Genomic DNA, 22,172 nt, shown 5'->3' with positions numbered 1-22,172 from the left:
GATCGGATAATAATATCTGAACAAACTGTGTGAAACACCAGATGAAGAGAATACTTAGCAGATCAACACTAGCCATATCGATGGATAGATAGATAGATAGATAGATAGATAATAGATAGATAGATAGACCTGAGCTATACACAGAGCCTGTGAGAAGCTCCCTTTTAACTTTAAACTCTTTGATCTGCCGACACCTCCCACACACCATTAAACAAGAGCTGAGAAAGGAAAGTGAGGCAGAGGGGGGAATATTAATGTTTAAAGGTTTCCCATCCTGACACCTCCGTCTGGAAGTGTGCTGGGAACGAGGGATCAGTTACTGGGGGATTTCAAACCTTGTATAATGGTCGAATTAATTAAATCACCGGTGGACATTATGGAGTAGTTAGATATTCTGTAAAATAATAGGGTCGTTTCACGTGTACAATTACAGCCTTTAATTAGTGGTTATTTCATATTTGTGTAGAAAATAATATTTGGAATTTAAAACGGGAAATTAAAAATCTTTCTTCAGCGGTAATAATGTTTTAAATTCATTTACTTATTAAAATATAACCGATGTTTTATAAAATCCAAATATATCTAAAATTCCTTCGTAAATGCAACACTCTGGGATCGGAAAGTGGCTGAAATTCATAATCCTTTTAAAAAGTCTGAATTTGAAAGCAGAGCGGGTTTGGTGCAGTCCCCGCAGTTTGAAGTTAGGTGTGAGGTACTTTGTGTCTTCACAACTCAGCGGGAGCTCAGTGGGGGCTGAGAGCAAATGTGAAGAGAAAAGGGAAAACACCTTTACAGGGAAGATCATCAAACGCAGCCCCAAACCAACCGCGCCGCTCACGTGTCTCTCGGTTTCCCTATAAATAAGTCGGTCCGCCTTGTCATTTTATTTTTAACCCTGGCGACCACTGAACTCCGCTCTGGGACCACTGACCTCGGTTCTGGGACCACGGAACTCCGCTCTGGGACCACTGACCTCGGTTCTGGGACCACGGAACTCCGCTCTGGGACCATTGCCCAGCGATGAAGATGGCGGCAGAATCGTCTGATTTAAAAGAGGTTAAAAAGGTAAAGTGATTTGACATTAGATCAGCAGGCGGACTTATTGGAGCTAAACTTTTCTCAAGACTGGTGTGTTGCCTGAAGCAATTATTTTTATCTTTAATAAATATATACATTAAGGCGGAGCCAGTTACGCACTGATGCTGATGCTCTATCTAATTTAGTCAGAAAGGTATTTTGGGAGAGCAGTGAAGTGGGGAATTTCTGTCCGGTGTTTGTCCGCTTTGTTTCTGTCGGATTAAAAGTGTGAAATTGGCTCCGTCCTCCCCGGGACACTCAGTATAAAGTGTGCGCTTTATTTCTGAGTGACGCAAAGAACCTTCTTTCATTCATTCTCCGCAGTTACTTAAACCTTTGGTGGAAAAACGGAGACGAGATCGAATGAACCGGAGTTTAGATCAACTCAAATCCTTCCTGTTGGAACATACCCAGAGCGAGGTGAGAGAAACTTTTCCCGGACAGCTCCCGATTTCAACCCCGCTTTCTGTTCCGGAATAATACCATTGTTTGTTATATATTTACTTTTCAATGTGGCACTGTGCTGAAATTGTTCAGTGTGTGGTAATTTCTTGCAAATGGCTCCAGTCGCGCTTTCATTATTATTCACTTTTGACCAGGTTTCGTCTTTTTTTTACCGCTGTATTTCTGTTCTGTTTAGAGTTTCCGGAATGGTAAAATGGAGAAAGCCGAAATCTTAGAAATGACCGTCCAGTATCTGAAAAACGCGGCGCTTGCAAATGGGCAGGGTGGGTATCAGCGATCTGTGCTCCGAGCTGCAAGGATTATCCTATCCTGTGTCCCTAGAAGTTTTTATTAATGCTGTTGCGGCGTTCTGATTTGCTGCATTGTTAATTTCCGGCCGAGGTCCGGATTTCGGTTTCCTCAGGGTGATGGTCACATTCCGTAAAGAGGATTATTTAAAGTTAATGTGAAGATTGATTGTCGATAACTGTTACACCTGAACCCTGAACCCTTGTAATTCTATTTGCCTTTATTCTGTCAGTTTCTATTTTCATTAATTTCTATCATTTGCAACAAAGCTGGAAAATCAGGATATTTTAACTTTTAGAAAAAGCCCAACCTCATATCTCACGGGGAGAAACGGGGAAACTTTAAACGCGAGTTTATGGTTAGAGTTCGAGATTGATTCTTTACCACTCCCATTCCTTTGAGTGTAAAAGGAATCGATTACCGGTTAGTCAGTTGCATTGGTCTAAAGTAGAATAATGATATTAAGAAGGAACCGTCCATAATTGTTAGTGTATTTCCCTTTCCAAAAACGTAAAAAATGTACATTTTGAGTATGTGTACAGTAAACTCCTCAGTTCTGACCATTATGGGGTGTTCATGCAGGAATACCATAGAATTTTAAACCATTGCTGTAAAGTGCGGGTTGCGTATATCACTGACCACTAATGTTTAAACAGAACATGAGGGCACAGAAGTCACGCGGCAAAACTACGAAGCTGGTTTTAAGGAGTGCCTCCTGCAGGTGAATAGCTTCGTAAGAAGCTGCGCCAGGTTCAACGCGCAGACAAAGAGCAGCCTGATGGAGCGGCTGGCTGTCTTCGTGGACGAATCAACTGATGAGAACCACGGCCGCAGACTCCCGGAAAGTTCGACCTCCACCGCCCCCAACCTGCCGCCTCTCAGACCGGGACAGCGGGGATCCGAGTGCCGGGAGAGCGCAGTCCCTTCGGCCGCTAACGCCATGAGGCCGATGGCAGTTGTGCCCGCGGTCACCAGTCACCCTGCCACACACAAGGTATCGAATGTCCTCGCCGCCCGGCCGCCTCCCTCGTACCAGACACGGAATCACTTCAACGTTTTAGTGAAAACTCACGAACTTGACGGCCCCGGATCTGCACATTTTCGGGATTTCCCTCAGAAAGTAATTGTGTCACCAAAACCCGTCTTTGCACAGCAGGGTTCCGCCACAGTGACTGTTTCACACAATGTGTGGAGGCCCTGGCCATAGGTCTGGCGGAGGGATGAAACTGTACATATTGAATTATTCTATTTGTCTCTTAATCTTCAAGTTGTAAAATCCCCACGATCCCGCCCTGTATCTATAACAAAGGCTATCTATTCTATTTTAAGATTATAGATTTTTGATCAGTTTTAATTTCCTTAATATTTCATACGTCGCGTGTTTCACTTATTTGCAAATTTTGGAATAGAGATTTTAAACAGGATCTTTATTTGCGTAATTCCATGTTTTAATTAATGCAACTTAATAAATTTTAAGATTCTACAAATCTGATTGTAACGTGTTTCATAAAACTTTACTGGTCACACGCAGACACACTCATAAAATTGCAGGGCTACAGGGTTAGGGCAGGGGAGAAGGACTAGCTGGATTGCTCGTGCATAGAGCCGGCATGGACTCGATGGGCCGAATGGCCTCCTTCCGTGCTGTAACCTTTCTATGATTCTACACGCTCAGACGAACTCACACGCACACACAGGCTCACACTCACACCTGCATAGAGTCACATAGACTCACACTCACACATACTCGCACACGCGGACTCAGACAGACAAACATTCACACACAGTGTGACTTTGTGACTTTATATCAGTCATAGAATCATAGAATGAAACAGCACAGCAGGAGGCCATTCGACCCACCGTGCCTGTGCCGGCTCTTTGAAAGAGCTTCCAATTAGTCCTACTCCCCCACTCTTTCCCTGCATCCCTGCAAAATTTTCCCCTTCCAGGTAATGCATTCCAGATCATAACAATTCGCTACACAAGAAAATTTCTCCTTCTCTCCTCCCTGGTTCTTTGCCAGTTACCTTAAATCTGTGTCCTCTCGCTCCCGACCCTCCTGCCACTCGAAACAGCTCCTTATTTACTCTATCAAACCCCATCATAATTAATCTCCCCTTAACCTTCTCTGCTCTAAGGAGAACAATCCCAGCTTCTCCAGTCTCTCCACATAACTGAAGTCCCTCATCCCTGGGACCATTCCAGTAAATCTCCTCCGCACCCTCTCCAAGGCCTTGACATCTTTCCCGAAGTGTGGTGCCCAGAATTGGACACAATACTCCAGCTGAGGCCTAACCAGTGACCAGTCTGTTCTGCCCACAACATATTGGGGAAAAAATTAAATCAATGTAGGCTGTGGACAAGCTGGGTACAGTCCTGCGCTGTGAGTCTATCCGTGCAGGAAGAGCGATCCCCGTGTAGCGAAGGTGCAAGCGTGACGCGGTGCCCATTTCAAAGTATCTTGTGAATGTGGCGGTGTCATTTGTTGAGCTTTCCCATTCTGTAGATAAAAGATAGAAGGGCCCCTTAGAGCAGAGGTTCGATGTACATCACGATAATAAATTCATCAAAGGAGGTCCGAGAGGTTGAGGAGCGTGTGATGTTTAAATCAGCTTTTTACAGCTGCGCGTGTGACATAAAGTTTTTTTTGCACGAACAGCACATTAATGAGAGTTGGGAATGGAGAAGAAGGACACTAAATCCATAAAACTTCTAATTTCTCACGGTATCGTAAAGTGACCTTGTGAATCCCGATTTCCCCACCGTAAAAATGGTAATAGTTTTATTAACAAACTGATTGGACTGATGAAACATGGAAACTGCCAGCGAGTGAGTCACAAGCTGAAACTTGTGTTCTGGGAATAAAGCAACACGTTTGATGAACGGAAACCAATCGCCATGTTAACATAAGAACATAAGAAATAGGAGCAGGAGTCGGCCAATCGGCCCCTCGAGCCTGCTCCGCCATTCAATAAGATCATGGCTGATCTGATCCTAACCTCAAATCTAAATTCATGTCCAATTTCCTGCCCGCTCACCGTAACCCCTAATTCCCTTTACTTCTAGGAAACTGTCGATTTCTGTTTTAAATTTATTTAATGATGTAGCTTCCACAGCTTCCTGGGGCAGCAAATTCCACAGACCTACTACCCTCTGGGTGAAGAAGTTTCTCCTCATCTCAGTTTTGAAAGAGCAGCCCCTTATTCTAAGATTATGCCCCCTAGTTCTAGTTTCACCCATCCTTGGGAACATCCTTACCGCACCCACCCGATCAAGCCCCTTCACAATCTTGTATGTTTCAATAAGATCGCCTCTCATTCTTCTGAACTCCAATGAGTAGAGTCCCAATCTACTCAACCTCTCCTCATATGCCCGCCCCCTCATCCCCGGGATTAACCGAGTGAACCTTCTTTGTACTGCCTCGAGAGCAAGTATGTCTTTTCTTAAGTATGGAGACCAAAACTGTATGCAGTATTCCAGGTGCGGTCTCACCAATACCTTATATAACTGCAGCAATACCTCCCTGATTTTATATTCTATCCCCCGAGCAATAAAAGCCAACATTCCGTTGGCCTTCTTGATCACCTGCTGCACCTGCATACTAACTTTTTGATCTTCTTGCACTAGGACCCCAAGATCCCTTTGTACTGCAGTACTTTCCAGTTTCTCGCCTTTAAGATAATAACTTGCTCTCTGATTTTTCCTGCCAAAGTGCATAACCTCACATTTTCCAATATTGTATTGCATCTGCCAAATCTCCGCCCACTCACCCAGCCTGTCTATATCCCCCTGTAGGTTTTTTATGTCCTCCTCACTCTCCACTTTCCCTCCCATCTTTGTATCATCTGCAAACTTTGATACGTTACACTCGGTCCCCTCCTCCAAATCGTTAATATAGATTGTAAAGAGTTGGGGACCCAGCACCGACCCCTGCAGAACACCACTGGCCAGTTCGAGAATGAACCATTTATCCCAACTCTCTGCTTCCTGTTAGATAACCAATCCTCCACCCATGCCAGAATATTACCCCCAATCCAGTGATTCTTTATCTTGAGCAATAATCTTTTATGTGGCACCTTGTCGAATGCCTTCTGGAAGTCTAAATACACTATGTCCACTGATTCCCCTTTATCCACCCTGTACGTTATGTCCTCAAAGAACTCAAGCAAATTTGTCAGACATGACTTCCCCTTCGTAAAGCCACGCTGACTTTGTCCTATTAAATTATGTTTAAAGGGCTCTTCTCTCTAGAAAAGTGAAGACTGAGGGGTGACCTGATAGAGGTCTTTAAGATAATGAAAGGGTTTGATAGGGTAAATGTAGAGAAAATGTTTCCACTTGTGGGGAGACCAGAACTAGAGATCATCAAAATAAGATAGTCACTAATAAATCCAATAGGGAATTCAGGAGAAACTTCTTTACCCAGAGAGTGGTGAGAATGTGGAACTCGCTACCACAAGGGATGGTTGAGGCAAATAACATACATGTATTTAAGGGGAAGCTGGATAAACACACGAGGGAGAAAGGAATAAAGGCTAAACTGATAGGGGGTGATGAAGTAGGGAGGGAGGAGGCTCGCATGGAACATAAACGCCAGCATAGACCAGTTGGGCTGAATGGCCTGTTTCTGTGCTGTAGACTCGATGTGAGAGTCTCCAGAGATTGGACCGAATGGCAAAGCAGCAAATACGAATTCACTGACAAATCCACGCAAGTAGAGTTTGACTTTGCCCTTTATGGAGGCCAATTTCTTTCTCCGTGGAGATACACGCCACTTATTGAAGTCGATAATACCAAACGCTTCCGTTTATATTGAGACTTTAAAGTAGGAAATGTCCCAAGGCGCTTCATGGACACCTAAAGATAAACGAGTGCCCAGATAAAGAAGTGTTAGGAGACTAAAAGCTTAGTGCAAGTGGTGAGTTTTAAGGGGGTCTTAAAGGAGCACTGGGAATTAGAGTTGAAAGTTCTTCACTTTGGTAGGAAGAATAGAAAAACAGAATAATTTTAAATGGTGAGAAACTATTAAATGTTGGTGTTCAGAGGGATTTGGGTGTCCATGTTCATGAAACACAGAAAGTTAACATGCAGGTACAGCAAGCAATTAGGAAGGCAAATGGTATGTTGGCCTTTATTGCAAGGGGGTTGGAGTACAAGAATAAGGAAGTCTTGCTGCAATTGTACAGGGCTTTGGTGAGGCCACACCTGGAGTATTGTGTACCGTTTTGGTCTCTGTCCCTAAGGAAAGATATACTTGCCATAGAGGCGTTGCAATGAAGGTTCACTAGATTAATTCCTGGGATGAGAGGATTGTCCTATGAGGAGAGGTTGAGTAGAATGGGCCGATACTCTCTGGGGTTTAAAAGAATGAGAGGTGATCGCATTGAAACATATAAGATTCTGAGAGGGCTTGACAGGGTAGATGCTGAGAAACTGTTTCCCCTGGCTGGAGAGTCTAGAACTAGGGGGCATAGTCTCAGGATAAGGGGTCGGCCATTTAGGACTGAGATGAAGAGAAATTTCTTCACTCAGAGGGTTGTGAATCTTTGGAATTCTTACCCCAGAGGGCTGTGGATGCTCAGTCATTGAGTATATTTAAGGCCAAAATCGATAGATTTTTGGAATCCTGGGGAATCAAGGGATATGGGGATCGGGCAGGAAAGTGGAGTTGAGGTCGAAGATCAGCCATGATCTTATTGAATGGCGGAGCAGGATCGAGGCCATATTGTTTACTCCTGCTCCTATTTCTTTTGTTCTTATGAAAGGGTTTACGGAGGGAATTCCAGAGCACGGGGCACAGGCAGCTAAGGGCATGGTGGTCAATAGTGGGGCAAAAGGAAGGGGATACAAAATGTTCCAGTGAGAAGGATAGTAACAGACTTCAGGAGGACATAGACAGACTGGTGAAATGGGCAGACACATGGCAGAAGAAATTTAATGCAGAGAAGTGTGATGTGATACATTTTGGTAGGAAGAATGAGGAGAGGCAATATACATTAAATGATACATTTTTAAAGGGGTTGCAGGAACAGAGAGACCTGGGGGTGTACGTACAGAAGCCTTTGAAAATGGCAGGACAACAACAATAACAACAATAACAATAACAGCTTGCATTTATATAGCACCTTTAACGTAGTAAAACATCCCAACAGGAGCGATTATCAAACAAAATTTGACACCGAGCCATACAAGGAGATATTAGGACAGGTGACCAAAAGCTTGGTCAAAGATGTAAGGTTAAAGGAGCGTATTAAAGGAGGAGAGAGGTGGAGAGGTGGAGAGGTTTAGGGAGGGAATTCCAGAGCTTACGGCCCAGGCAACTGAAGGCACGGCCACCAATGGTGGAGCGATTAAAATCAGGGATGCGCAAGAGGCCAGAATTGAAGGAGCACAGAGATCTCGGAGGGTTTTCGGGCTGGAGGAGGTTACAGAGGTAGGGAAGGGCGAGGCCATGGAGAGACTTGAAAACAAGGATGAGAATTTTAAAATTGAGGCATCCCTGGACCGGGACCCAGGCTGCTAATGAGGCTGTTATAAAAGCATATGGGATCCTTACCTTTATAAATAAAGGCATGCAATACAAAAGAAAGGAAGTTATGCTAAACCTTTAAAAATCACTGGTTGGGCCTCAGCTGGAGTATTGTGTCCAATGCTGGGCAGCACACTCTAGGAAGGATGTCAAGGCCTTGGGGAGGGTGCAGAGGAGATTTACCAGAATGGTACCAAAGAAACTTCAGTTATGTGGAGAGACTGGAGAAACTGAGATTGTTCTCCTTAGAGCAGAGAAGGTTAAGGGGAGATTCGATAGAAGTGTTCAAAATTATGAGGGGTTTTGATAGAGTAAATAAGGAGAAATTGTTTCCACTGACAGCCTGCACTGCCTGAAGGGATAGTGGAAACAGATTAAATAGTGATTTTCAAAAGGGGATTGAATAAATTGAAAAGGAGAAATGCGCAAGGCTATGGGGAAAGAGCAGGGAAGTGTGACTAATTGGATAGCTGTTTCAAAGAGTCAGCACAAACATGATGGGCCGAATAGCCTCCTTCTGTACTGTATAATTCTATGATTCTAGAGGAAGGGAAAATTGTGGGGCTGAAGGAAGTTCCAAAGATAGGCAGGGGTGAGGTCATGGAGGGTTTCAAACACAAAGATGAGACGTTTACATTTGAGATGTTGGGGGAGTCAATATAGATCAGCAAGGGCTGGATGATGGGCGAGCAGGAGGGCACGGGATAGGATACAGGTGGCCTAATTTTGGATGAGCTGAAGTTTATGGCGGGTGGATGATTAGAGGCTAGCTAGACGGGGGTTGGAGTAATGGAGTCAAGAGGTGAGAAAGGCACGGATGATTGTTTCAGCAACAGATAGGAGGTGAGAGGAGATGTCGAGATGGAAGTAAAGCAAAGGAATTGCGCATATGTGACACCTTTTACGACCAAGTAGGCCAGTTTTGTAATGGAGAAGATATGGAGAGAAGCACAGCTCGGAATAGAACAGGACACCCCGTTACTAACAGAGCCCAGAGCGTTTAGGCGCAGATTGGCAAGAGCCAAGGTTTAGGACCTCCACGAATGCAGGAGGTACTGCCCGAGTTCAACCAACTGTTTTTCGTAAATATGTCCATCCTTGCTGTTTACATTTCGCAAGATAATTACAGATGAAGAAAGTTAATCGGCTCATCAACTACCAGAAAATACTCAAAAAAATTTCATCTGCAGCGTCAATTTTTTTCTTAAACGATTCCAGGATTTTCGCATGTACTAATTTGTGGGGAATCGATTCCTTACAGTGATCATTCTTTTCGTGAAAATGAATTTCCGAATAGTCTTAAATTCGTCCTTTCCGAGTTTGATCCTCTGTTCCCTTTCCCCACTCGAGGCCTTGTCTTTCTCCCTAATCATTCTGAATACCGATGTACAAAGTCATGAATTATTATTAGGAGCTGGATCATCAGCGTCAGTGCAATTTCTTGAAGTCTCAAACAGTCACCAACGTAAAATTGTGCTCGTCATACAATGCCCCCAGTTGCACCCTGCCTTTTACTCATTGTCAGGATGTCAGCTCCATGGCAGAAATCAGCACACCTCGATCGGAGATTAAACGCATTCATAAATTTTTAAAGAATATTTTAAAGAAAAAAATTCAATCTAAAATTTATATATAAATTTACATATTTAATTTATCTTTGCTGGACTAAAATGAACAGAAACAACATTATCAAGTTGAGAGGTTATCTGAAAGGGTAGATAACTGGGTTTTGGTTGCGATCCAAAAGGAATCAGGGATTCCGTCTAAGGTTGTTGCACTCAGTAATTGTGTTAATTTTAATATTTAGATATTGTAGTTTAGGAAATTGAATATTTAAAAAGCACTCAAAAATTACAGACACCTAAGACACCCGACGAGGATGGGATTCGAACCCACGCGTGCAGAGCACAATGGATTAGCAGTCCATCGCCTTAACCACTCGGCCACCTCGTCTCCAAATTATTCCTCTCAATGAAACTATATGTATCTAATCAGTTCCGCGGATTGCTACAATGATAGTTTATTTTTGGTCAATTAATATGTCTGACATGCAATTTTTAGATGTTATTAAGTCATTAAGTCACTAGAGGTCCTCTGAGCAACTAAGACTTATAAGACGTATAATCTGCCTAAAATATTGTTCAAATTATTTAATAATCACAGTGTGATTCAATTCGCAAATTGTCTCATAATCTTGAGCTCGTATCGTTGACTTTTCTAATATTTTCACTAAAGTTTGTGGGTAGGTGCGCATGTGGAATGTAAATGTAAACGCCTTGGGAGGTTTTAGTATGTTAAAGGCGCTGTATAAATGCAAGTTGTTAGATGTAGGAGGAGTGGGAGGGTCGGTCACTTCGCTAGGAACTTTACTGAAATTATTTTTGGATCTTTATTGCTTGGCGAATATGAAACGAGTAACAGAATGTATCAATGAAAAAAATCACTTTGGAAAAAAAATCATTACATCATAGAAATACATTGAATTTTACAGCACGAAAACAGGCCATTCGGCCCAACCGGTCTATGCTGGTGTTTATGCACTTCATTAAACACCTTTTGAAAGTCCATATACACAATATTAACTGCAATACCTTCATCAGCCCTCCAAGTTATTTCATCATAAAACTCAATCAAGTTTGTCATACACAATTTGCCTTTAACAAATCAGTGTTGGCTGGCACATTTATCCCATTGAAGAAAAAAGATAAAAGTGAGCAATTTTCATTGAAACTTAGAAAGAGAGTCAATGGGGCCGCTTTAAAGGGGTACTAATAACAACCGTCTGTGGGTGAGCTCAACACCACCAACCTTTACGGTTAAACAACCAAACGCACTAACCGATTGCGCCACAGAGACCCCCGAATAGAGCACCACGGGAACCCATAAAGTAATAATAACTGAGTAAAGCTGATGGTTTTAGCATAAATTGGGATCATAGAATCTAACAGCACAGATGGAAGCCATTCGGCCCATCGTGCCGGCTCTTTCAACGAAATATCCGAATAGTCCCATTCATATTTTGATAAATATAATTCAGAACTGAAGCGGATCACAAGCTGAATAATATGAACGTCCCGCTTAGAATTGTGTCGGTAGCGTGGCCGAGCGGTCTAAGGCGCTGGATTTAGGCTCCAGTCTCTTCGGAGGCGTGGGTTCGAATCCCACCGCTGCCAATGGGATGTTTTCTGTAGAAAGATATTTAAAAGTCCAACCTGTTTTAATATAAAAGTATTAGTTGTATCGCTTTTTAAAGAAATATTATAATATTTTAAATTCTGAGCATATCTGAAATTAGTTAGCAAAAACGCTTTCTAAGGTGTAAGAGTTACATCTTTACAACGTTCAATTCCGATCTACGCGGAGTAGCTGACGTCAGGCTGGAGTGTTACAATGAACCTTAGCGTCCCGGGGGTGGACCAGCGTTCTTGCTCCTGATGATTATCCAATTACATCTGCTGGAAAGTGAGCACTTGTGGACTCTGCGTGAGTATACGATCTGACTGTACTCCCCCCATGGTAGAACAGCCCACCAACATTCACTGCCTAAAAAAAATGGCGCTTTGGTGACGGATACTGGAGGGCAGCCAACAAAAAATGAATCAAACCCAGCAGGAATCGTCACTTTCAGGACACGAGGAGAGAAATTTGTTTTCTTTCAAGTGAAAAGTGACAACAGCACGACATGATATGGTTACTGTGGCTCAAGAGAGTGAGAAAACTTTTTAATCAAGGCGCTGACACATGCTCCATAGAGAAGCCGACTTTTTAATGAAACAATCAGGATACAGTTAAACACACTGGTACCTATCAGAGGGATTGAAATTAAAGTAAAGAGGGACATAGAATTTAGATTTTCAAAGTTCAGGGTTGGGTTCCTTTGAGTTAACAATGAAATTGGGACAACTGAGGGCTAGGGAAAAATAATACTTAGCAAGAATATGCACAAGATAGATAATGGTAAAAGAAGAGCTGGGGAATCTTTTAAGTCCATGATTTCTTGATAATATATTACACTGTAGTTTTCTGTACAATGTATTATGATTTTCTTTGTCTGTATCATGATGTGTAATATTAACCAAATGAAACTTAGACTAGAAGAGCAAATGGCACGAGATAGGTATGTGATGCTAACAAGATGAGAATCTTAGATAAGGCTATGCGGGGTAACCAGGGGCTATTGGAGATTGAGACTGAGAAGTAGCAAAGGAATCGATTTTCTTGGATTACTTCTGTAGTTTAAAAACCCTAACATTAAAAGATTGGGCTAAATGGCCTGTTTCTATGCTGTAGACTTAATGTAACTTAATGTTGTAGAGAAGGACGATGTAGACATAGAAATACGGCAGGGGGACTGTGATATACTCGAACATATTAACATCGAGCGGGAGGAGGTATTGGCGGTTTTAGCAGGCCTAAAAATGGATAAATCCCCAGGCCCGGACAAAATGTATCCCAGGCTACTGTGTGAGGCAAAGGAGGAGATTGCGGGGGCTCTGACACATATATTCAGAACCTCTCTGGCCACAGGGGATGTGCCAGAGGACTGGAGAACCGCTAATGTAATACCATTATTCAAGAAGGGGAGTAGGGAAAAACCGGGGAACTACAGGCCAGTGAGCCTAACATCAGTGGTAGGAAAATTATTGGAAAAAATTCTGAAGGACAAAATTAGTCTCCATTTGGAGAAGCAAGGATTAATCAGGGATAGTCAACATGGCTTTGTCAAGGGAAGATCATGTCTGACTAATTTGATTGAATTTTTTGAGGGGGTGACTAGGCGTGTGGATGAGGGTAACGCAGTGGATGTGGTATACATGGATTTCAGTAAGGCCTTTGATAAAGTCCCCCACAGGAGACTGGTCAAGAAGGTATGAGCCCATGGAATCCAGGGTGCCTTGGCACTTTGGATACAAAACTGGCTTAGTGGCAGAAGGCAGAGGGTGATGGTCGAAGGTTGTTTTTGTGACTGGAAGCCTGTGGCCAGTGGGGTACCACAGGGATCGGTGCTGGGTCCCTTGCTGTTTGTGGTCTACATTAATGACTTGGATATGAATGTAAAAGGTATGATCAGTAAGTTCGCTGATGATACAAAAATTGGTAGGGTGGTAAATAGCGAGGAGGATAGCCTCAGTCTGCAGGACAATATAGATGGGTTGGTCAGATGGGCGGAACAGTGGCAAATGGAATTTAACCCGGAAAAGTGCGAGGTGATGCACTTTGGAGGGACTAACAAGGCAAGGGAATACACAATGAATGGGAGGACCCTAGGCAAGACAGAGGGTCAGAGGGATCTTGGTGTGCAAGTTCACAGATCCCTGAAGGCGGCGGAACAGGTAGATAAGGTGGTAAAGAAGGCATATGGGATACTTGCCTTTATTAGCCGAGGCATAGAATATAAGAGCAAGGAGGTTATGATGGAGCTGTATAAAACACTGGTTAGGCCACAGCTGGAGTACTGTGTGCAGTTCTGGTTGCCACACTACAGGAAGGATGTGATCGCTTTGGAGAGGGTGCAGAGGAGCAAAGGGATTTCTGTGTCCTTGTACACAAATCTCTAAAAGCCAGTGCACAGGTACAAAAAGTAATCAAAAACGCTAATGGAATGTTGGCCTTTATCTCAACGAGGTTGGAATTCAAAAGTGAGAAAGCTACACTTCAGTAGTATAGATTTCATCTGGAGACTGCGTTCGGTTTTGGGCAACGAACCTCAGGAAGGATCTATTGGCCCTGGAAAGGGTGCAGGGCAGATTCACCAGAATGATACCAGGGTTTAAAGGGTTAAATTAAGACATACAGGGTTACATTAAACTTGGCTTAAGTTTAGAAGATTGAGAGATGAACTAATTGAGGTGTTTAAAGTGATATGGAGATTTGATCGGGGAGATGTGGAGAAACTATTTCCTCTGGTGGAGGAATCCAGAACAAGATGGCACAATCTGGAATGCGCTGCCTGAAAGGTTGGTGGAAGCAGATTCAATAGTAAATTTCAAAAAGGAATTGGATAAATACTCCAAAGTGAAAACTTTGCAGGGCTATAGGGAAAGACCAGGGGGAGTGGGACTAATTGGATAGCTCTTTCAAAGAGCCGGCACATGCACGATGGGCCGAATGTGTATATTAGCATTTCGGGGTTGTGGTGCTTGCAGGAGAGATCCTCCATCACAACACTATGTTGACAGGGTGGTCAGCACCTTTTATTGACTTTCTTTCTTGGGCCTGCTCAGGAGCTACAGGAATCATCTCCACTTCACTGGTTTTTAATGCTCCCATTTCTACCTGTGTCAGTTATCTTGATGTTAGTGATTGAAGCAGAGACCATGTCAACATTTAATAGGTTAGAACATAAGAAATAGGAGCAGGAGTAGGCCAATCGGCCCCTCGAGCCTGCTCCGCCATTCAATAAGATCATGGCTGACCTGATCCTAACCTCAAATCTAAATTCATGTCCAATTTCCTGCCCGCTCCCCGTAACCCCTAATTCCCTTTACTTCTAGGAAACTGTCGATTTCTGTTTTAAATTTATTTAATGATGTAGCTTCCACAGCTTCCTGGGGCAGCAAATTCCACAGACCTACTACCCTCTGGGTGAAGAAGTTTCTCCTCATCTCAGTTTTGAAAGAGCAGCCCCTTATTCTAAGATTATGCCCCCTAGTTCTAGTTTCACCCATCCTTGGGAACATCCTTACCGCATCCACCCAATCAAGCCCCTTCACAATCTTATATGTTTCAATAAGATCGCCTCTCATTCTTCTGAACTCCAATGAGTAGAGTCCCAATCTACTCAACCTCTCCTCATATGTCCACCCCCTCATCCCCGGGATTAACCGAGTGAACCTTCTTTGTACTGCCTCGAGAGCAAGTACAAAACTGACAGGTGGGTGACGGAAAAGGGGGATAAAGGGACATGGGACCTGGGCAGAGACATGGGATTAGGACACTGTTGGTGTGGAGAATAAACATCAACATGGACTGGTTCGGCCGAATGGCCTGTTTCTGTGTTGTAATCTCTATGTCAGCATTTTAGTGCATCACAAGACAAATACTTAGGTTCGGTGGCCATGAGAAAGCTGATTATAATTAATGAGAATTGCAGGAAAGAGAAGTTAGAAAGATATTTTTAAAGCACAAGATAAATCATTACTCGCATAAGCATTGGTGCTATAACTAGAGTTAAGGTTAGGGTTAGGCCCCAGCTGGAATATTGTGGCCAATTCTAGGAACCACACTTTAGGAAGGATTTCAAGGCTTTGGAGACGGTGCAGAAGAGATTTACTGGAATGTTACCAGGGATGAAAGATTTAAGTTACGTGGAGAGACTGGAGAAGCTGGGATTGTTCTCCTTAGAGCAGAGAGGTTAAGGGAAGATTTGATAGAGGTGTTCAAAATCATGAAGGGTGTAGGTAGAGTTAATAAGGAGCTTGATGGCCGGCGCGGACACGATGGGCCGAAGGGCCTCTATCCGTGCTGTATAACTCTATGACTCTATGACTCTAAACTGTTTCCAGTGGCAGAAGGGTCAGTAACCAGGGGACACAGATTTAAGGTAATTAGCAAAAGAATCGGAGGCGACATGAGGAAACAAAAATTTACGCAGGGAGTTATTATGATCTGGAATGCGCTGCCTAAAAGGGCGGTGGAAGCAGATTCAATAATAACTTTCAAAAGGGAATTGGATAAATACTTGAAGGAGAAAAAATTGCTGGGTTGTGGGGAAAGAGTAGGGGGAGTGGGATTAATTGGATAGCCCTTTCAAAGAACCAGCACAGATATGGTGGGCCGACTGGCCTCCTTCTGTGCTGTATCATTCTATGATCCTATGATGATAACTTAAAATATAAGGCATAGAATGATGCAGCACAGACGGAGGCCGTTCGGCCCATCGTGCCTGTGACATGGCATTATTTTAGAAATAGATAGTGAGCAGAGTTTAGCGTTAGCCGTCAATAAAGAATACTGTCCGAAAGATCCAAATCTTTTAAATACAGTCACATCCCCGCATAACGCCCATAAGACCAACATTCAAGGCCATTATTATTTTCTCTATTGTAGTGATACTGCCGTGTTCTCCTTCTCGAACCTATCCTCACTTCGTCTTACGCTGTTCCTCTCCCTGGATCATCACTGTGCCCAGACCAAAGCTCAATAGGCCCCTGCTCTCCTCTCCCTCCTGCAGCCTACAAACTTAAAAAAAATCTAGCTAGATCGTCTAACCATTTTCTCTTGGTTTATCTGACATTGTGCCTCCACTTCGGTTTCTCAATTTGGAACATTCAAAGTGAGAAGAAGAAAACCCTGAGAGAGGAGCCCAGATCATTCTGCACGGGTGATGATTTAATGCCGCAGTTTTGGGATGTGACTGCACCGTGTTCTGAATGTTGCTGCTATTTTTGACTCTATCCCCTTCCTCCTATTAAACCTTGATGCCCTCTGTTTAAACGGAAGTGCCGTCAAAGCTTAAATCTTACAAAAAACTGGTTTAATTTGCTCTCTAATCTTTTAAAACTCTTACATGGTTGGGGGAATGGGGTCTAAATCGGTTGTAAGCGGTTTCAATTTATAACTAATCTCCTTTCCCTCTTTCTAAAAGAGGTCTTGACGGGGACCGGGATCAGGGAACCCCTTGAAGCAGCTCATGATTGTAAAATGAAAAGCTCATCGTGCCCTTGTGACAAGTGATTAATGCCTGCCAGAAAATGTGCAGCAACAAATCTCATTACTTGGCTATTCATCGGGATCCAAAGTGTTTAATGTCAGACCCAGAGCAAGTCTCACCCACGCGCCTTCCCGTTGCTATGGGTACCTCATGATGGGTACGTGAGTGACATGGATAGTAACAGGGGGCGGGAAATGAACTATAAAAAGATGTGAAATAAAGATGGGAGATCAAGAAAATCAATGATGGGAGAGAAAAGAGGAGATTTCAAGAAAAGGGAAAGACGGGAAAAGAGAAAATGGAAAAATATGAGGATAAAAGTTAAAAACACGGGGAAGACAGACAGAAAGCAAGAGACGAAAAGACACAGAGGAAGAAATACAATGTGGTAGACAAAATCACAGACAAACAAACAAGACAGTCAGAGAGAGGGAGAGAGAAGCAGAAAAAGAGAACGAAGCAGAGAGGGAGAAGCAGAAAGAGAGAGAGGCGGAGAGAGAGAGAAGCGGAGAGAGGCAGAAGCAGAGAGAGGCAGAGAGAGTGAGAGAGAAGCAGAGAGAAGCAGAGAGAGAGATAAGCAGAGAAAGAGAAACAGGGAGAGCGAGACAGAGAGCAAGGGAGAAGCAGAGAAAGAGGCAGAGAGAGATAGAAGCAGAGCAAGAGATGGAGAGAGAGGCAGAGAGAAGCAGGGAGAGAGGTGGAGAGAGAGAGTAGCAGAGAGAGAGAACATAAGAAATAGGAGCAGGAGTAGGTCATTCGGTCCCTCGAGCCTGTGCTGGCTCGTTGAAAGAGCTATCCAATTAGTCCCATTCCCCTGCCCTTTCCCCATAGGCCTGCAAATTTTTCCTTTTCAAACATTTATCCAATTCCCATTTTGAAAGTTATTATTGAATCTGCTTCCACCGCCCTTTCAGGCAGTGAATTGCAGATCAGAACAACTCGCTGCCTAAAAGAAATTCTCATCTCCCCTCTGGCTCTTTTGCCAATTCCCTTAAATCTGTGTCCTCTGGTTACCGACCCTCCTGCCACTGGAAACAGTTTCTCATTATTTACTCTCTCAAAACCCTCATAATTTTGAAATTCATGTGCATTTCGATTATATTTTAAATTGGGATTTTAGAATCAGTATAATTATGATCAAACCAGTTTAACTTTTGCCCAGAGACTGGGTGGGGAGAGGATTGGAACACAAACAAGCATCAAAATAGATCTGGAATCATTTAAACAGGAACATTTAAACGAACGAAGCAATTTCGGATCTGACGAAAGCAGATTCGGGTATTTTTTAAACTTAATTTGATCGATATTAAGGATCTAAAAGTCTTCGATCTACGTATTATTTTAAACTTGGAAAATTCACACTTTAAAGTAACATATTTGCGCAAGTTGTAATATATTCTTTTGAAAAATAAAAGCTCTTGTTTAAACTGAAATGCTTCTCTGAACAGCTGAGGTCAAATCGGTTGTAAACTGAGATTAAACGCTTTCAATTAAAATCTAATCCCTTTGAAATAAGAGGTTTCCGATGGGCCCTGGCGGCCAGAGACGAGAAAAGTGAGCTCCGCTGCTCCTTTTGTGAGAACTCGGGAAAGCAATAAAGTTAAAGGAACATTCTTAATCCGATTCTGGGTATTTGCCGACTCATCCGTTGCGGTTAATCCCTGACTAAAGGCAAAGTCTCGGACTCCGCCTTAGCCCCAACACAGAACCCCGTGTTAGGCTTTGTAACCAGGATACAGGCACTATCGAGGGTGGGGGGTGGTAGCGAGACCCTCTCTGGGTCCAATAGGACAGATTTATAATGTTTGGATTTAATTAAATCGAAAAGCAAAACGTGTGTGTGCATCCTGGACAAGAATAATAAAATTATGATTTGAACTTGTTTTGGTTTTTCTTTGGGATTTTTGCACATAAACACACCCTAACCCCCCTCCCCTTATAAAAGGGGGGCCTAACATCACAAAATTAAAAAAAACCGCGTGTGTGCGAGAAAGTGAGGAGCAGGCAGCGAAGGGCGAGAGGCTGACCCACAGGCTCACAGGATTCGCGGCACCCGAGCTCACTCGGCCCGGTGGGCCAGTATCGCTTTCAGAAGAAACACTCGGCTCAGTGACGATGCATAGTCCTTTCCCCATAACTCAGAGAGAGGGAGTGTGTGAGAGAGAGGGGGGGGTAGACAGGGAGAGAGAGTGGGAAATAGACTGAGAGTGGGAGTCAGAGAGAGGGAGTGTGTGAGAGAGAGACACACACACTCAGGGAGATAGACAGTGAGAGAGAGACACACTCAGGGAGATAGACAGGGAGAGAGAGTGGGAAATAGACTGAGAGTGGGAGTCAGATAGAGGGGGAGACAGTGAGAGAGAGAGGGAGATAGACAGTGAGAGAGAGGAGGAGATAGACAGTGAGAGAGAGGAGGAGATAGACTGAGAGTGGGAGTCAGATAGAGGGGGAGATAGACAGGGAGGGAGAGGGGGAGATAGACAGTGAGAGAGAGGGGGAGATAGACAGGGAGAGAGAGTGGGAAATAGACTGAGAGTGGGAGTCAGAGAGAGGGAGTGTGTGAGAGAGAGACACACACACACTCAGGGAGATAGACAGTGAGAGAGAGACACACTCAGGGAGATAGACAGGGAGAGAGAGTGGGAAATAGACTGAGAGTGGGAGTCAGAGAGAGGGAGTGTGTGAGAGAGAGACACACACACACTCAGGGAGATAGACAGTGAGAGAGAGACACACTCAGGGAGATAGACAGGGAGAGAGAGTGGGAAATAGACTGAGAGTGGGAGTCAGATAGAGGGGGAGACAGTGATAGAGAGAGACACACTCAGGGAGATAGACAGTGAGAGAGAGGGGGAGATAGACAGTGAGAGAGAGGAGGAGATAGACTGAGAGTGGGAGTCAGATAGAGGGGGAGATAGACAGGGAGGGAGAGGGGGAGATAGACAGTGAGAGAGAGGGGGAGATAGACAGGGAGGGAGAGGGGGAGATAGACAGTGAGAGAGAGGGGGAGATAGACTGAGAGTGGGAGTCAGAGAGAGGGGGAGACAGGGAGAGAGAGAGAGACACACACACTCAGGGAGATAGACAGTGAGAGAGAGGGGGAGATAGACAGTCAGAGAGAGGGGGAGATAGACAGTGGGAGAGAGGGGGAGATAGACTGAGAGTGGGAGTCAGAGAGAGGGGGAGACAGGGAGAGAGAGAGACACACACACACTCAGGGAGATAGACAGTCAGAGAGAGGGGGAGATAGACAGTCAGAGAGAGGGGGAGATAGACAGTGGGAGAGAGGGGGAGATAGACAGTCAGAGAGAGGGGGAGATAGACAGTGAGAGAGAGGGGGAGATAGACAGTGAGAGAGAGGGGGAGTCAGAGAGAGGGGGAGACAGTGTGAGAGAGAAGGAGACACACTCAGGGAGATAGACAGTGAGAGAGTGCGAGATAGACAGTCAGAGAGAGGGGGAGACAGACAGTGAGAGAGTGCGAGATAGACAGTCAGAGAGAGGGGGAGATAGACAGTGAGAGAGAGGGGGAGATAGACAGTGAGAGAGAGGGGGAGTCAGAGAGAGGGGGAGACAGTGTGTGAGAGAGGGAGACACACTCAGGGAGATAGACAGTGAGAGAGTGCGAGATAGACAGTCAGAGAGAGGGGGAGACAGACAGTGAGAGAGTGCGAGATAGACAGTCAGAGAGAGGGGGAGATAGACAGTGAGATGGAGGGGGAGATAGACAGTGAGAGAGAGGGGGAGTCAGAGAGAGGGGGAGACAGTGAGAGAGAGAGAGACACACACTCAGGGAGATAGACAGTGAGAGAGAGGGGGAGATAGACAGTGAGAGAGAGGGGGAGTCAGAGAGAGGGGGAGACAGTGAGAGAGAGACACACACACACTCAGGGAGATAGACAGTCAGAGAGAGGGGGAGATAGACAGGGAGAGAGAGGGGGAGATAGACAGGGAGAGAGAGGGGGCGATAGACAGTGAGAGAGAGTGGGAAATAGACTGAGAGTCGGAGTCAGATAGAGGGGGAGACAGTGAGAGAGAGACACACACTCAGGGAGATAGACAGTCAGAGAGAGGGGGAGATAGACTGTCAGAGAGAGGGGGAGATAGACAGTGAGAGAGAGGCAGAGATAGACAGTGAGAGAGGGGGAGATAGACAGTGAGAGAGGGGGAGATAGACAGTCAGAGAGAGGGGGAGATAGACAGTGAGAGAGAGGGGGAGATAGACAGTGAGAGAGAGTGGGAAATAGACTGAGAGTGGGAGTCAGAGAGAGGGGGAGACAGTGAGAGAGACACACACACACACACACTCAGGGAGATAGACAATGAGAGAGAGGGGGAGATAGACAGTCAGAGAGAGGGGGAGATAGACAGGGAGAGAGAGGGGGAGATAGACTGAGAGTGGGAGTCAGATAGAGGGGGAGACAGTGAGAGAGAGACACACACACACTCAGGGAGATAGACAGTCAGAGAGAGTGCGAGATAGACAGTGAGAGAGAGGGGAGATAGACAGTGACGGAGAGGGGGAGATAGACAGTGAGAGAGAGTGGGAAATAGACTGAGAGTGGGAGTCAGAGAGAGGGGGAGACAGTGAGAGAGAGAGGGAGCGGGAGACAGTGAGAGAGCGAGGGAGGGGCGGAGAGATACAGAGAGGGAGTGGGAGATAGTTAGTGAGAGAAAGTGTGTGGGAGAGAGAAGGGGAGACAACGAGAGAGGTTGGGAGAGAGATAGATAGAGAGAGGCAGTGAGAGATGGAGATAGAGAGTGGGAGATAGACTGAGAGAGTGGGAGATGGACAGAGAGAGAAAGTGTGTGGGAGAGAGAAGGGGAGACAATGAGAGAGGGTGGGAGAGAGACAGACAAGCAGAGAGAGAGAGTGGGGGTGATAGACAATGAGAGAGAGGGGAGAAACATTGAAAGAGTGGGAAAGCGAAAGGGGAGACGGTGAGAGAGAGGCAGTGAGAGAGATGAAAAGAGACAGACAGTGATAATGACAGAGATTTATCTTCAAAAAGAGAAAAGCAAACATTTGTTATATTTACAGAAAGACAAATCAGTCACATTAATTCCGATTGGTTTTAACATTTATAAGTGAATTCCGATGCTCCTTTTGTGAGAAGCGCAGACGCAATGTGGTGTTTTGACTCATTTTAACGTCAACGTA

At 44.5% G+C, this 22,172-nt stretch overlaps 1 protein-coding gene and 2 non-coding genes across 3 annotated transcripts; 2 read left to right on the top strand and 1 right to left on the bottom strand.

The window, feature by feature from the left end:
- Positions 1-1,440: 1,440 nt before the first annotated feature.
- Positions 1,441-3,117, top strand: LOC137302202 (transcription factor HES-7.1-A-like). The gene is made up of 3 exons (XM_067971863.1): positions 1,441-1,497; positions 1,718-1,805; positions 2,487-3,117. Exons 1-3 carry the CDS (start codon positions 1,441-1,443, stop codon positions 3,035-3,037), a joined length of 696 nt encoding a protein of 231 aa, XP_067827964.1. The 3' UTR covers positions 3,038-3,117.
- Positions 3,118-10,230: 7,113 nt separating this feature from the next.
- On the bottom strand, positions 10,231-10,312 carry trnas-gcu (transfer RNA serine (anticodon GCU)). Its single transcript has one exon. It is a non-coding gene; the product is annotated as a tRNA-Ser (tRNA).
- A 1,138-nt stretch (positions 10,313-11,450) lies between these two features.
- Positions 11,451-11,532, top strand: trnal-uag (transfer RNA leucine (anticodon UAG)). The gene has a single exon. It is a non-coding gene; the product is annotated as a tRNA-Leu (tRNA).
- The last annotated feature ends 10,640 nt before the right edge of the window (positions 11,533-22,172 follow it).

This window comes from Heptranchias perlo, chromosome 35, assembly GCF_035084215.1.
Source record: "Heptranchias perlo isolate sHepPer1 chromosome 35, sHepPer1.hap1, whole genome shotgun sequence".
NCBI classification, from domain to species: Eukaryota; Metazoa; Chordata; class Chondrichthyes; order Hexanchiformes; family Hexanchidae; genus Heptranchias; species Heptranchias perlo.
Note: the sequence above shows the minus strand (reverse complement) of the source record. Positions and strands in the feature narration are given on the sequence as shown.

Bases quoted from the DNA above. Each gene is read 5' to 3' on its own strand.
- LOC137302202 (XM_067971863.1), top strand. From the start codon at position 1,441: ATGAACCGGAGTTTAGATCAACTCAAATCCTTCCTGTTGGAACATACC. The intron at 1,498-1,717 runs GTGAGAGAAACT...TGTTCTGTTTAG, and splicing joins TGGAACATACCCAGAGCGAG to AGTTTCCGGAATGGTAAAAT. The intron at 1,806-2,486 runs GTGGGTATCAGC...ATGTTTAAACAG, and splicing joins GGCGCTTGCAAATGGGCAGG to AACATGAGGGCACAGAAGTC.